Consider the following 14495-nt stretch of genomic DNA (forward strand, 5'->3'; position numbering starts at 1 on the left):
CAGTTTTACTGATATAAATTGTAATGTGTTTTTATATATTAAAAGTAGCACACTTATTGTAAATATATTTCTTAAGAGCTCCATTTTCTCAATATCAATAATTATATAATCAAACCTGTATGTATAGTCCTTGTGAGGAGAGTACTTTTATTTAAATTTGTTTTATATTATAAAGAAATGTTTGTTGCACATACCACAGTTATTTTTATAACTGTCTAATTCTTAAATACCAAAAGTGGGAAATTTTTTTATGGATTTTTGTTTGTTGTGCTATTTAGTAGATGGTGCAGAAGTTTTAGTTACATATACCGACATATACACTACATCCATTCTAGTGAAAAGAAGATTAATTACTCCTTTAGTTTTTAGTATTATGTACATAGCTTGCTTTGACCAGAAGTTAGTTATTACACTTAAAATCTTACACACATTATCCATTTTAACTTGACAGGTGTTACAGCCTTAACCTTCTCTCCAGAGACATATCTCTGTGAGTGATGTTCAAAATTTAATGAAACTTTCTTTTCTTGGTATACCAATAAATATAGCATAAAAATGTAGCTTACAATCCATATTGTAATAGTATACAAGTTTTAAATTCTCACATTTATAATGAAATATTAAAAGAAAATCTAGAATTTCTCCTAGTATCAGAATTGACATTTATTCTCTGGGCATTTTCTCTTCTCTAATTTATTTACCACCTTTTCAAGAAGTATGAAGTTTAATGTCAGTCACTTATTATAAAGTTGTCATCACTCAAGCAAAGGATAAATTTATAGCCTTCACTCTCATTTGTTTACAAATAAAATCAGACCACACTTGCCACACTCCTTTGCTACATCCTTTCCTTCAGAAATTGCCAGTAGTTCTCTGTGCTGTTCAGTACTATATAACTTTTATCCAATAGAAAGCGAAGGTTTTCATCTATCAAATGATATATTGCATTGTATTTTTATACAGAGAATTGTCAGTTTTTCTTCCAGTTCATCTTTTATTCGTACAGGAAACGCGATGACAAGCTCAGCTGAATTACTGATGGATCTTATCATATAGTTAGAAAGTAAAATATGACTCAGTTATTGAATATTAATTTTTGCCCGATATTACTTGTGTCCTTTAATATATTATTTAATTACATAAGCAATTATTTTGTGCTGTGCTATTAGTATAAAAATATTAGGGTTAAAGTGTCTTCAGCAGCAAACAAAAAAAAAAGGGAGGGGAAGAGATCTGGAAAAGTACTTTTTTTGTAATAAAATTAACTAAATTGTGAAATTAGGAAACTTTGTAGTAGTTAAGGTTATATTAGGTAAATAATAATAATAATAATAAAATTTTTCATGAGGTGTGGTTAATATTTAATAGCATTATGGGATTTGCATGTTTGTCAAGTGATTTATAACTTGTAACCATGGGAACAGTAATTTGGTAGGGTTCAAAGGGCAGTAAAACAAAATTTAGATATAAGTAAATATATACTGTTATGAGTTTAAAGCCAATCAGGATAAACAAAAGTAGTTTCATCCTACAATTTGGAATCATTCTAGAAAGAAAGAAAAGGTTAATTTAGTTTAGTTTTTTTTTGTGGTTATAAGGTTAGTTAAATTGACCAACCTTGTATAAAGTTAGGGTAGAAAAAAATTGGAAAGTAAGAAGTTTATTGAAAAAAACATTTTAAATTTATTTAGATTTTAGAGGTTATACAAATAAATGCTGACTGAGATGAAGAAATGTATATTTAAATTTACTGTGGAAATTATCATCACACTAATATCCCCTCGGTGTGGATTCCTATATGTGATGAGGGGGCCTCCCAGGGAAGGTTCTGTTCTTTCAGTTTACCTCCTCTGGGATCTAAACATCCACCCACGTGTTTTTCGTGTGTGGCAACCTGTGAAGGGGAGGAGAGGATCCTGGTGGTTGAGGGCTCCAATCCTAATGCACCACTTAAGCCTTGAACTCCTGTAAGTGGGCAGCCTTGGGGTGGCCCCCTTGGGTTAGTTGGCTGATCCACGTGGGCTAGGGTCAACCAAGTACCAGTGTTGGATGTTCTCATCAGGTGTTGTAGAAGTATCTGATGCTGGTGTTTGGGTATAGTGCTCACGAAACCTGGTGTTGCTGCAGTGTCCTTGTTTAACATTGTAGTGCATCCCCTCATAGGGCTCCATGGTGGGTGGGGTCAGTGGGCACCAAAATTTCTCTCTCTTTATTATGGGTACTCCAATTAAAAATCTTAATAAAATAGTGAAAAAACAGTCTATAGGTAAAGAACCACGTCTTGAAAATTCTGAGCAGCAATCCTCACCATCTGTACCACCTGTTGTACCTTATTTTCTTATATCGCATTTACTTTTAGACAAACTTTTTTCATTCAGAAGGGACTTGCTGGCTCTCCAAAGTCAGTAAAGAAGCTTTGATCTGGTGACATTGGTGGAAACATCCACATCTCAACACAGTGAACTCCTTTGGCATTCAAAGGCAATTGGGGATATACCTATTGAGGTTATACCTTGTGCTACTTTGATTTATCATGAGGAGTTATTGTTGAGAGGGATTTGAAGAACATCCCAGAGTCATAGATTCTCGCAGGTTTCTCCACTCAAGGAGTTTCTGCAGTGAGGCGTATATCCACTTGCAAAGATGGAGTTATGATGCTGACCAGTGTCCTCATTTTCACATTTACATTACCACAACTGCCTGCCACCATCAAGGCAGGTTATCTTAGTTGCAGAGTATGGCTATACATTCCAAACCCTCTCCAATGTTTCCATTGTCAAGTGTTCGGTCACTCAAAGATGTCATGTCTTGGTTCCTTGACATGTGCTCATTGCAGTGGCAATGACCATGATGCCTGAAAGTGTGAAATGGACCCTCGTTGCATCAATTGCAATGGCTCTCACCCATCCTACTTTTGTTCTTGCCCTAAATGATTGGAAGAAACTGCACTATTTATACTGACTCTTATAGTTTTCTACTGGCCCTGAAATCACTCCAAGTTTGTTCATACCTTGTTCTCACCGATATTCAAAAACAACTGGCCCATTTCTCTTTAACATCTACTTTTGTCCAGTTTTTCTGGATACCGGGACATGTTGGTATTCGCAGGAACAAGTTTGCCGACACCACAGCTAAGTCCATCTGCTCTGGCACTATCACCACTGTGTCCCATACATGGACTATGGTCCTGTATTCAAGGCTCAGCTCGGTGCCAGCTGGCAGTCAACTTGGAATGAACAACACAAAAACAAGCTTTTCCAAATGAAACCCTATATTGGACTTTGACTGTCTTGCTTCCATAAGGATCGGAAAGAGGAAGTTGTTCTAACTAGACTATGCACTGGTCACAGTTTTTTAACTTGTTTTCTTTTATCTGTAACTGATGCATCAGTGTGTAGTCTATGTAAGACTCAGATCACAATAAGCAACATTTTACTTTCTTGCCATCATTACGACTCTCAATGACGGCACCATTTTAAGTGTGTTCTGTCCCAAGGTTTGTACATAACGTTAGACAGTGTTACTGGTGATGATGACACTGTTCACCTTGGTAATGTTGTTAGTTATTTAAAGGCCATTAATCTTTTTAATGCTGTTTAAGTTTTTAATTTATATGTTACACCTTTTTAATGTGGCTTCCTTTTAAAAATCAGTTCATATAGTTCGACTTGAAATTAGAAACTGGCCGTAACATTAAATAACTTGAAACCAGGACTGGAAAGGTCAACTTCAGGTGACTGGTGGTGGTTTTTGTAGTTACCAGTTAGTCTTCCTGGTGAGTTATGATAATTACAGTTACACTACAGAAAGTCCTTTACAACTTGAATTACTGCAGTTTTTCTCTTGACGTTGTAGACTAGATGTAAACATTGGTTTTATGCTATTTATGTATTTTTTAAACTTTTTGTTTTACCTTAATTTTCTTTTATGAATTTCACTAAATTTGCTTTTAACTTTTCACTGTATGTTTGGTGCAAATAGCCTAACTGTTTTGTGCCATAAAACACTAAATCAAACAACCACACTAATATATAGAAAATACTGTGTGTATGTATTCATGGACAAATCATTTGTAAAAAAAAATATTTAAAAAGTTGTGTGTGTTTGTGTATAAAAGACTTATTTACAAAAAGTCTGCCAAATGTTATGACAATAAAGTGTATTAAATGTTAAAGTATGGTACCTATAGTGAGTACAGAATGTTTGAGGTTGGTCACTTTGACCAAACCTTGAAGCAAGAGGGATAATGCATGAAACTCTTCAGTTAATACTATTTTCAACTTTTGTGATAGTTAAGATATACATTATAAAACCAGTTGAGTATTAATGTTTTATTACTGTTAATCTTCAACAGTAATTATGAAAAATATGCAAACTAAATTATTGAAAAATAAATGAGATATTCAAGCTTGACCTTGTAAGTACTCGTTATAATAATTTAAGATTAAAATCTATTCAGTGTTTAAAATATGAACTTTAGTTTGATATTGTATGTTTTTCTTTCATTTAAATCAAATGATATATGTTGTTTTCTTTGTGTAAAGAAGTCATTTTTCCTTTTTCTTTTTTTTTTATGACTAGTTTGCTGGTCTGGATGTAAATGCCTCCCAGAACCAAGGTGGAGGTAATCCTGGTAAGTTTTATTTTCAGAGATAAGCCTTAGAGCCTGCTATTGTTTCTTTCATGAAAAAAACATTGTCTCATCAGTTTACCTTTAATGCTAAAATATTAACTTAAAATTTTGAGTCATTAAAAAAAGAAAATCTAATGTGGAGTCCCAAAGATTGTAAAATACAATCTGCACAAAATAAGCATTTATAAAATCTCCTCACATTAAGAATTGATGTTAAAATATAAATAAAGAGGAAAACCAAACTGAAGATTTTATGTGCTGGTAATTACTGCCTGGGAGACTAACTTGCATGTTTTTGATGGTATTGGTGCATTGTTGTGGGAATTTTCGGTTTAAGATTGGTGAGACTTCTATGTACATGCACTTGTCTGACTTTTAGAATTATTTGAAATTGAACTTGCTAGAGACTCTTTGGCACAGATAACCTTGTTGGTTTGCAGCATCAAATGCCAAACAATTTACTAAAGTCTGTCTATACATCAGCACGTAATAAGTCATTTTAAAAAGTGACTATCCATAATGTTTACAAGTACAAATATAGTGCTTACCCTTGCCATTTTTAATTTGTAGGTAAAGTATACAACAATATAAATTTTTACGTACAGTACAACATTTCAGTGATTATTGCTCTTTATATGTATATATATATATGTATATATACATATATATAAGGCTAAAACATAATGTTGTTAATTCTATTAACAAAAAATTAAACTCAAATTGCTGAACAATTACCTCTGAATGTTAAGTGTCAACAATTGATTAACTTTATAGAAATAACTAATGCTTTTGTACTGTTTTTGATTATTATATATATATTTAATGATCTAACTTACAAATAAGTAATTTTATATCTGGAATTTTTTAGTCTTTTTGTTACAGATTCTCTTCAGTTTTATCATTGGTGAAAAAGAAATTTGTAACATATATAAATCAATTGATGTCACAAATGTAATAATCTAACTTAAATTAATGTTCCTGGTTATTAGGTTTTGGTTATTCTGACCATCCTGTACCAAAATATTGGCATTATGTTTCTCCATTACTTGAAATCAATTCAAGTTTGTTCCTCTTAACTCACACAACAGGCTGAGTCACAGGGACCAACCTTGTAACTGTTTTGTGCTTATTATAGTTTTCATGCTGGAACTTTCAAAATAGTAAGCATATCTTCACAAAATTTTGCAGATTATCAGTAAATATTACAACTTTTATATGCAAAATATTTTTTATTAAAGTTTAAGATTTTATAAGTGATGTTTTTCTTTTTAAATCATAACTATGCAACATATAAAGTAATTTTGATTTTAAGATTACAAATACTTTTATGTATCAGAAGAATTTTTAATTTCACATGCAAAATCTCTCTAACCTCCAGATGATTATCAAACATTGTTAGAATAAATTGTACATTTTATCTGTTATTTTTGCTGTTAATCTCTATATGGGTAACACCAAAAACAATTAGGAAATATATATAAATTATGCTTTTTTTTTATGCTAAAATGACTCAAGTTATAACGCAAAAACACGTTTAGTCTAAACAACTTAAATATCATAACATTATACATTTATATATATTTATTTTTATTTTATTGATCTTTCAGCCTTGCCTGGCTAACATTACAGAAGTTTCAGTGATGCGGCACACGTCCACTCATGTTACTGTATCCAAGAACATAAAACTGGCCTTTACTAAGTGACCTGTCTGGTCTGTGTTTTAGTGGACTAGTATTTTGTAAAATACAGTCACATTTCAGTTATAATGCATTATATGTGTATATACATTATTACTTTTTACAAATGAGTGTTTAAACATATTTTTCATAAAACATAGAACAATAAATAAAGAAATATAGCAAATAAGCATCTCTTCTGCTTATGAGTTTTGTACTCATTTGGTGCTTGCAGTAAATTGCTAAGTCTTATCAAATTTTGCCAGTGGAGAACATAAAACAAAATTTTGAAATACGAAAAAAATCATAAATTACTACCAAGTACCACAGAATTCCCCTCTATTTCATTAAGCTTAGTAACTAAGCTGTACATAGGTCAAACGTTGCATAATGTTTTGAGATCACTAAAGTCTTAGCATACTACTTGGAATCTAGCATAAAAAGAAATGTTTGCCATGTAAATCCTTTACAGATGCAGAGAATGCCACAAGGGGACATTCTGAGCTTTCAATTGGTTATACACATTGGGTGAAGTGTGTGTATACAAGAAAGTATTTTCAAAAATTGAAGAGATTGGTGGGGACCACCTTGGTTGATTCAGTAAATATATTAATATCCAAGAAAATAGAAAAAATAGGGTGTTCTTATTTTATATTCAAGCATGTGAATAACAGTAATTTGGTTATCTAGTTCATAAGAAGTTAGTCTTTGTATTTGGACATCACAAATGTCTAATTTTTACTATTGCTCCATTCAACATCTCATGTGACACACATTGATATTTAGGTTGTTTTAAAATTTACTTAAGAATTTAATGTATAACACTAAAATTTGAATTATAATTTACAGTTTGATACCACCTTTTTTGATGTACATTCATAAAATAGTATTTCAATAAAATTAAATGAATGTGAGTCAACAAATGCTGTGACATGATTAGTGTTACAGCTTGCAACAGTAATAAACTAATTAAATTGTTATTTCTGTTGTTTGTATTTTTGGTTATTCTATGTAATTGAAATACTGCTATTATGTTTTTTCTTCTAAATACAAAGCTACATTCTTGACCATCTCAAGTATCGAAATCTTTTTTGTAGTTTATAAGTTGTTTTTTAGTATAATCATTATAAAGTGGATATTGGTTTCACTTTATTAAGATTTTCAAAAAGACCAAGGAAAGTAAAAAAAACAAAAAAAACGTTTGTGGTGGGTTCTGCTAGGTAGGTAGCTGTCTTCTGATTTAAAAATTAGTCAATGCCAGATAGCCATAGTATCCAAATTTGCCATACCTAATACAGTGCAAGTAAGTTTGCTGGCAATATAAATTGAATCCAAAACCTTTGAATCACCAAAGCTGAACAAATTTGAAGCTAAAAGACTAAAGATTAAAATTGGGCAGAACACAGTCTATTATGCAGTTTTGCACTCAATGACAAACATTTATAGTGTTTTGATTACTTAGGTAGTTGGAATAATCAGAAATAGTGATGATGGGAAACTGATTTCAATTACTTGATTATTTTTGACAGTCAAGTTAATTGTAACTTAATCATTGGAATGATCTGAAACACTGCTTTCAGTGAGATGAGAAATTTTCTGACCACTGATATTTCAACTTATAAATTCTTAGAATAATTGAAAATGGTAATAATCAGGAACACTAAGTTTCATTCATTGTTGTGATCCTGCTCATATGTAATCAATAGTATTGATGAATCAATTATACTGTGCAACTCTGCCTCCTAGAACACTGAATAAATCTATAGATGATGTGTACCTTAACAGAATTGTGTATTTTCTACACACACATGCACACACACACAAATCTAACTTTTTATGAACGCCAGTTTGGTAAACTTGTGTTAGAGAACAAAACCAGTTCGAAGATGTACTAATAATAAAAGGTTTAGTGTAATAGTAACTTAACATTGTGATATTTATATCCAGACATTGTACTGGAGGTTGGAATATTAATTTCAGACCAGTTTTGCACCATTGGTGTGTAGTATTCTAATTATTTTGTGTGTGTGTGTGTGTGTGTGTGTGTGATAAATCACCTTCTCACATTTGGCTACAGACAGCATCAGGTGGTACCCACATCTGCTAATTTTCTCGTTTCTTCAAAGTATGTGAGACTGGAAGAAATTAGATTAAACTAGATAAATGGTATACCCCCCAATCCAATTTGAGTCTTACTTCTGCTGGTACCTCAAAGAACTAGGGCATATGTGAATTATGCCCTAGTTTTGGTATTTTTTCTTGTGGCTGTATCTTTTGTTTTCTTAGGTTTAGATGATCTGTGTAAAATTCATTCTATCCTTTCTTTGGATGTAATCTGTTTATAGAATGTTTTGTAACATTTTAAGCAAGATTGATTGAAAAATGTGGCTATGGTCATGAAAAGGTGGTTGGTTCAATAACTTGTAGCATCTGACTTTACGAAAAAATGAAATGTGCATTGCAGCTTTTTTTTTTTTAAACAAAGGCTGTTGTAGTCTAAGTAATTGCAGTGTCATGTAATATCCACCTTGCTATCATGTACTTGTCAATCTGTAAATATACATCTTTTTATCTAAAATGTAACTGATGATTTAAGCCTAAAGTTTAACCCTTTCAATAGAAACCAATAGTTTTAGTTTACTGTTTAAACCTACAAAAATTAATGTTTCCTACCCCTTTAGGTATAAAAACAGACAATTTTTAAACATTTAAGTGTGTTAATAGCTTAAAAACCAAAAATATATTTAAAGCTAGCTAAGATGAAATGAAATATACTGCAGTGTCAATAGTCTGTACAAGTTGATCAAAGCAGTTTAAGGTTTGTACATGTAAATGTGTGTGTGTGTGTGTGTGTGTGTGTGTTTGTGTACATAAAGTAAGTAGTGCTAATATTATAAACAAGGAAAAGTACCTGCCCATAGTGATAAGTTTATCAGTTTATTTCATAGACTATAGAAAGGTTAATTGTTTTGCTTTCTTGGTTTCACTCAGAGCCAAAGCAACTAATGCTGCTCACTGAAGATTGTTGAGTATTTCAGTCATGTTAAGAGATGCTCAACAGTTACATATAAATCAGCATTTTTATCTTCAAGTTACTTCACATATAAGTGTAGTGTGATTATTTCCTAACAGTTTAATGTAGAATCTGTTGCTTGCAAAAGAAAATTAGGTATCAATATTATTTTTGTGCCTGTTTTCCCATTGTTTCAAAAGTAAGTGTTGAGTTTTACCTGTTTCTCAAATACAGCATAAGCAGTTGCCATAAACTGGAAACATGAACAATTAGATGCCACATTTCATAATATATAAAAGATCACATCAAAAGTAATTAAAGGGAGTTAAATCAGCAATGTAACAATGATGAAACTTGGTATAAAACTAAAAACTGAGATATGTATCATGAGGCCAAAAAATATTCAATGCTAGTTGTTTCTGCCATTATCCTTTAACTCGGTATAGTTATTCATTTCAGTTTGATGGGAAACTTTTTTGTGTTGGCTGTCATTTACAGTTACTCCATGATCATACTTTAATACTCAGTTGTTGTTTTTCATTTTTAGAATATAATATTGATATCACTGACTTTTTTATTAACATTTTAGAATTTATGTAAAAGTACTATTTTTTAATATTGGGATCTGATGGCTGTATGGAGTAACCTGGATAACATTACACCTTGCATCCCTCCCCAGTGTTAAACAAAATATGAATGATGAATAGCTGAAGACCATATGGTCTTTGTAATTTTATTGTGATGGTGTAATAGCAATTAATACAATAATAGCATGATATACCCTTCAGTGTGGATTCCTGTATGTGGTGAGGGGATCTCCTAGGGAAGGTTCTGTTCTTTCACTGTACCTCTTCTGGGATCTAAACATCCACCCATGTGTTTGCCATGCATGGCAACCCATGAAGGGGAGGAGAGGATTCTGGTGGTTGAGGGGTCCAACCCTAACACACCACCTTGGTCTTGAATTCCTGTAGATGGGCAACCTTGGGAGTGGGCCCCCACATGGGTCAGTTGGCAGGTACACTTGGGCTAGGGTCAACCAAGTACCAGTGTTGGATGTTCTCAACAGGTGTGAACATTATACATGATGCTGGTGTTTAGGTATAGTGCTCATGAAACCCTGGCATTCATGCAGTGTCCTTGTTTGACATTGTAGTGCATCCCCTCATAGGGCTCCATGGTGGGTGGGGTCAGTGGGCACTGAAATTTCTCTTTATTATGGATACTCCAATTAAAAATCTTAATAAAATAGTGAAAATAGTTTACTGTATGTAAACGACCATGTCTTGATGATTCTGGGCAGCAATCCTCACTATCTGTACCACCTGTTGAACCTCATTTTCTTATACTGCATTCACTTTCAGACAAACCTTTAGGGCAGATGTCTCCTTTTTTATTCAGAAGGGACTTGCTGGCTCTCCAAAGTCAGTGAAGAAGCTTCAATCTGGTGGAAACATCCACATCTCAACACAGTGAACTTCTCTGGCATTCAAAGGCAATTGGGGATATACCTATTGAGGTTACACCTCATGCAACTTTGAATTCATCATGAGAAGTTATTGTCAAGAGTGATTTGAAGAACATCCCAGAGTTGGAGATTCTCACTGGTTTTTCCACCCAAGGAGTTTCTGCAGTCAGGCGTATCCCCACTCGTAAAGATGGAATTATGGTGCCAACCAATGTCCTCATTCTCACATTTACGTTACCACGTCTGCCTGCCACCATCAAGGCAGGTTATCTTAATTACAGGGTACAGCTGTACATTCCAAACCCACTCCGATGTTTCCAGTGTCAACTGTTTGATCACTTGAAGATGTCATATCAAGGTTCCTTGACGTGTACTCGTTGCAATGGTAATGACCATGATACCTACGAGTGTGAAATGGATCCTCTTTGCATCAGTTGCAATGGCTCTCACCCATCCTACTTTTGTTCTTGCCCTAAATGGTTGGAAGAAAAAGAGGTTCAGCGTTTAAAAAACTATTCATAACATTATCTATCCTGAGGCTCGAAAATTGCTGTCCACCACCTCATCTTGGATGTTTTCTGCTGCACTTCATTCTATATCTACTGTGAGAGTGCAGACAGATCTCTCTGTGCCTCCAAACGAATTGTTCTCCAAACAAGTGAAAAGTCCTTTGACCTCCATGGTTAAAAAACGTTGATGAATCAACTTCAACACCTATATGTGTCCCTTGTTTACATTCCACCAAACCCCAAGATCCACATTCTTTGGTTCCAGGTACAGGCATTTCCTCAGATACATCTTCTTCTCACCTCCAGATCCAAAACAATCATTTGTTCATGTCCTCTTCTAATAGCAAAAACCTACCAAATTGACCCAGGGCAAGATCCAGGGAGGTAGATAGACCTCCCTCAATTAAGGACAGTAAGGAAAAAAGACGTGGTCGTAGACAGAAGGGTTCTCCACCCAATCTGCCTCTACATAAATAAAAATGGCCACCCGAATACAGTGGAACTGTTGAGGTTTATGTTCTAATCTGGATGACATCAAAACACTGATTGCTTCTTACCATCCTGTTTGTCTTTCCTTACAGGAAACATTTTTTAAATCTGTCGATACGGTCACCTTTTGGCAGGTTTCTTCATACAGAAATGACAGACTGTGTGTTGGATGAGTGCATGGAGGGGTGGCACTGTTTGTTGATTAGAATGTGCCCACCCTGTCTTTCCCACTCAACACACCCTTGGAGGCCATAGCCATCCTTGTTTCCTTGGGTCATACCGTCACTGTTTGTTCTCTCTACCTGTCACCTGGAGAGACATATCATCAATGAGACCTTGATGCTATCATTGAACAACTGTTGTCTCTGTTTTCATCCTGTGGGTCTTTAATGGACATCATCCCCTCTAGGGAAGTGCTGATATTGATAGGAGGGATTGCTATGTAGAACGTATGCACTCTAATCACAACCTTTCTCTTTTCAATACTGCTTCTTTTACTTATTTCCATGCACGTAGTCAGTTCTTTACTGCTATTGATCTCTCAATTTGCTCCCCTTCATTATTTTCCCATTTTTTCATGGAAGGTTTACAATAATCCACGAGGCAGTGATCATTGTCTTATAATCTTGAGAGAGACTGGCTGTGGTCAGTGCCACCTGACCCACGTGTCCAGGTGGAAGATCTTGCAGAACTTGATCCTGCCATCAGTAGATGACTGTGTGGCAGCAGGAACTGATTGTATTATACAAGCAGTTCCTCAGTGTATTCCTAAAACCTCAACACGTTTTCCATTATATCTTCATCCATGGTGGAATCCTGCCTGCCACATGGCATGGAAGTCTCAAAAACAAGCCTGGGATATTTTCCGTAGATATCCGACACTTTTGAACTGCATTGCTTTCCAATGGGCATGTGCACATGCTCAATGGGTAAGACATCAAAGCTAGAAGGAATCTTGGAGTAAGTTCACAACCAGCATATCATCTACCACCTGTTCCAAAGTCATATGGAACAAGATTTGAAAGGTCAGTGGGCAATATAACTCTGTCCCTCTCTCGATCTTGCTCTCTGATGGCCAGAAAGTAGTTGATACCCAGAGCATTGCTGATACTCATGGTGAAAGCTTTTGCCAGGTATCTAGCACTTGTGCTTCTTCAACCTTCTTAGCCATTAAGACTCGGGCAGAGCAATCACCTCTTTTGAGCTGATTGTCTCTATGGCTATAATTGTTTCTTTATACTGGTGGAACTCATACTTGACCCTTCATTGGTCTGGCAGTACATCGGTTGGACCTGATGATGTACACTATGAGATGCTATGAAATGCTATTCATTTGCTATTCAAAATGCTCTTTTGCTATTCTGATTGTTTTTAACTTGATCTGGCAGGAGAATGTTTTTCCTGATGCCTGGTGTCAGGCTATTGTCCTACCTTTCTCCAAGTCTGGGATAGATCCCAAGATTCTTTCAAACCACAGTCTGATTGCTTTGTTGAGCTGTCTCTGTAAGACCTCAGAGAGGATGGTTAATGCCCATCTTGTTTGGTTCCTCGAATCAAACAACCTTCTCTCATCTACTCAGTGTGGGTTCTGATTACAGTGCTCCACCACAGACCACCTGATTTAACTTGAAATGTCAATCAGAGAAGCTTTTCTCAAATGACAACTTCCTGTATCAATATTCTTTGACATTGAGAAGGCTTATGATACAACATGGAGATATGGCATTTTGCGAGACCTTCATATATATGGGTTACATGACCATTTGTCCATTTTTATTAAAAATATTTTAATAGACAGGAGATTCCAAGTTCATGTGGGTGTGACACCTTCCCGTTCTTTTCTACAGGAACTTGGAGCTCCTCAGTTCTGTGTTCTGAGTGTCACACTTTTCACTATAAAAATTAATGCCATCACTGAACAACTTCTCACTGTTGCAAACGGGCTCTATGTCGACAACTTTCACATCTCATGTCAGTCATCGAACATGAGGTATATTGAGTGGCAGCTACAGACTGCCCTCAATCATTTACTGAAGTGGACAACAGCAAATGACTTTACCTTCTCTCTCTCTAAAACCGTTTGCATGCACTTTTGTCACCAATGTGGTATTAACCCTAATCCTGAACTCTGTATCGGCGAAGTTGTAATGCCTGTGGTCCATGAGACAAAGTACTTGGGGCTTATCTTTGGCTGTAAGCTGACCTTTATACCACACATCAAGCAACTAGTGTCAAATGTAAAAAAGCACAGAACATCCTACGTGTCCTCTCTTCCACCACTTGGTGAGTGGATCGACGTTCTATGCTAAAGATATATGTTGTTCGTATTTGATTGAAACTTGACTACGGATCACTCGTCTGTGGCTCTGCCAGACCATTGGCCTTAAAGATGCTGGACACTATTCATCATCAAGGACTTCATCTCTGCACTTCCCCAGTTCAGAGCTTGTACATAGTCTCATGAACCTTCTTTGCACCTCTGCCATTTGCAACTGTTTTTACTATATGTTTTGAAACTTCATTCCATACCAAAGCATCCCACATGGGGTTGTGTTTTCCTTTTTTCGGTATGCCATACTTTTTCAGAACAGACCGTCTGCCATTATTCTTTTTGGCCTTCATGTGCAGGTGCAGTTAAATGAATTGGGTCTGTCCTTGGATAACATTGCTGTATCTACTGGTCAGCCCATCTCACCATGGCTTCTTA

At 34.9% G+C, this 14495-nt stretch overlaps 1 protein-coding gene across 7 annotated transcripts in view; it reads left to right on the plus strand.

Annotated features, from left to right (window-relative positions):
- Nucleotides 1-14495, plus strand: part of LOC143223007 (putative ATP-dependent RNA helicase Pl10) — a 67502-nt gene that overhangs the window by 8106 nt on the left and 44901 nt on the right. For all 7 annotated transcript variants that reach the window (XM_076450375.1, XM_076450391.1, XM_076450402.1 and 4 more), the window contains one exon: nucleotides 4582-4633. In XM_076450375.1, the coding sequence (XP_076306490.1) occupies nucleotides 4582-4633 (52 nt within the window). The remainder of the gene's footprint in view (nucleotides 1-4581; nucleotides 4634-14495) is intronic.

This window comes from Tachypleus tridentatus, chromosome 1 (assembly GCF_004210375.1).
Source record: "Tachypleus tridentatus isolate NWPU-2018 chromosome 1, ASM421037v1, whole genome shotgun sequence".
Lineage (NCBI taxonomy): Eukaryota > Metazoa > Arthropoda > Merostomata > Xiphosura > Limulidae > Tachypleus > Tachypleus tridentatus.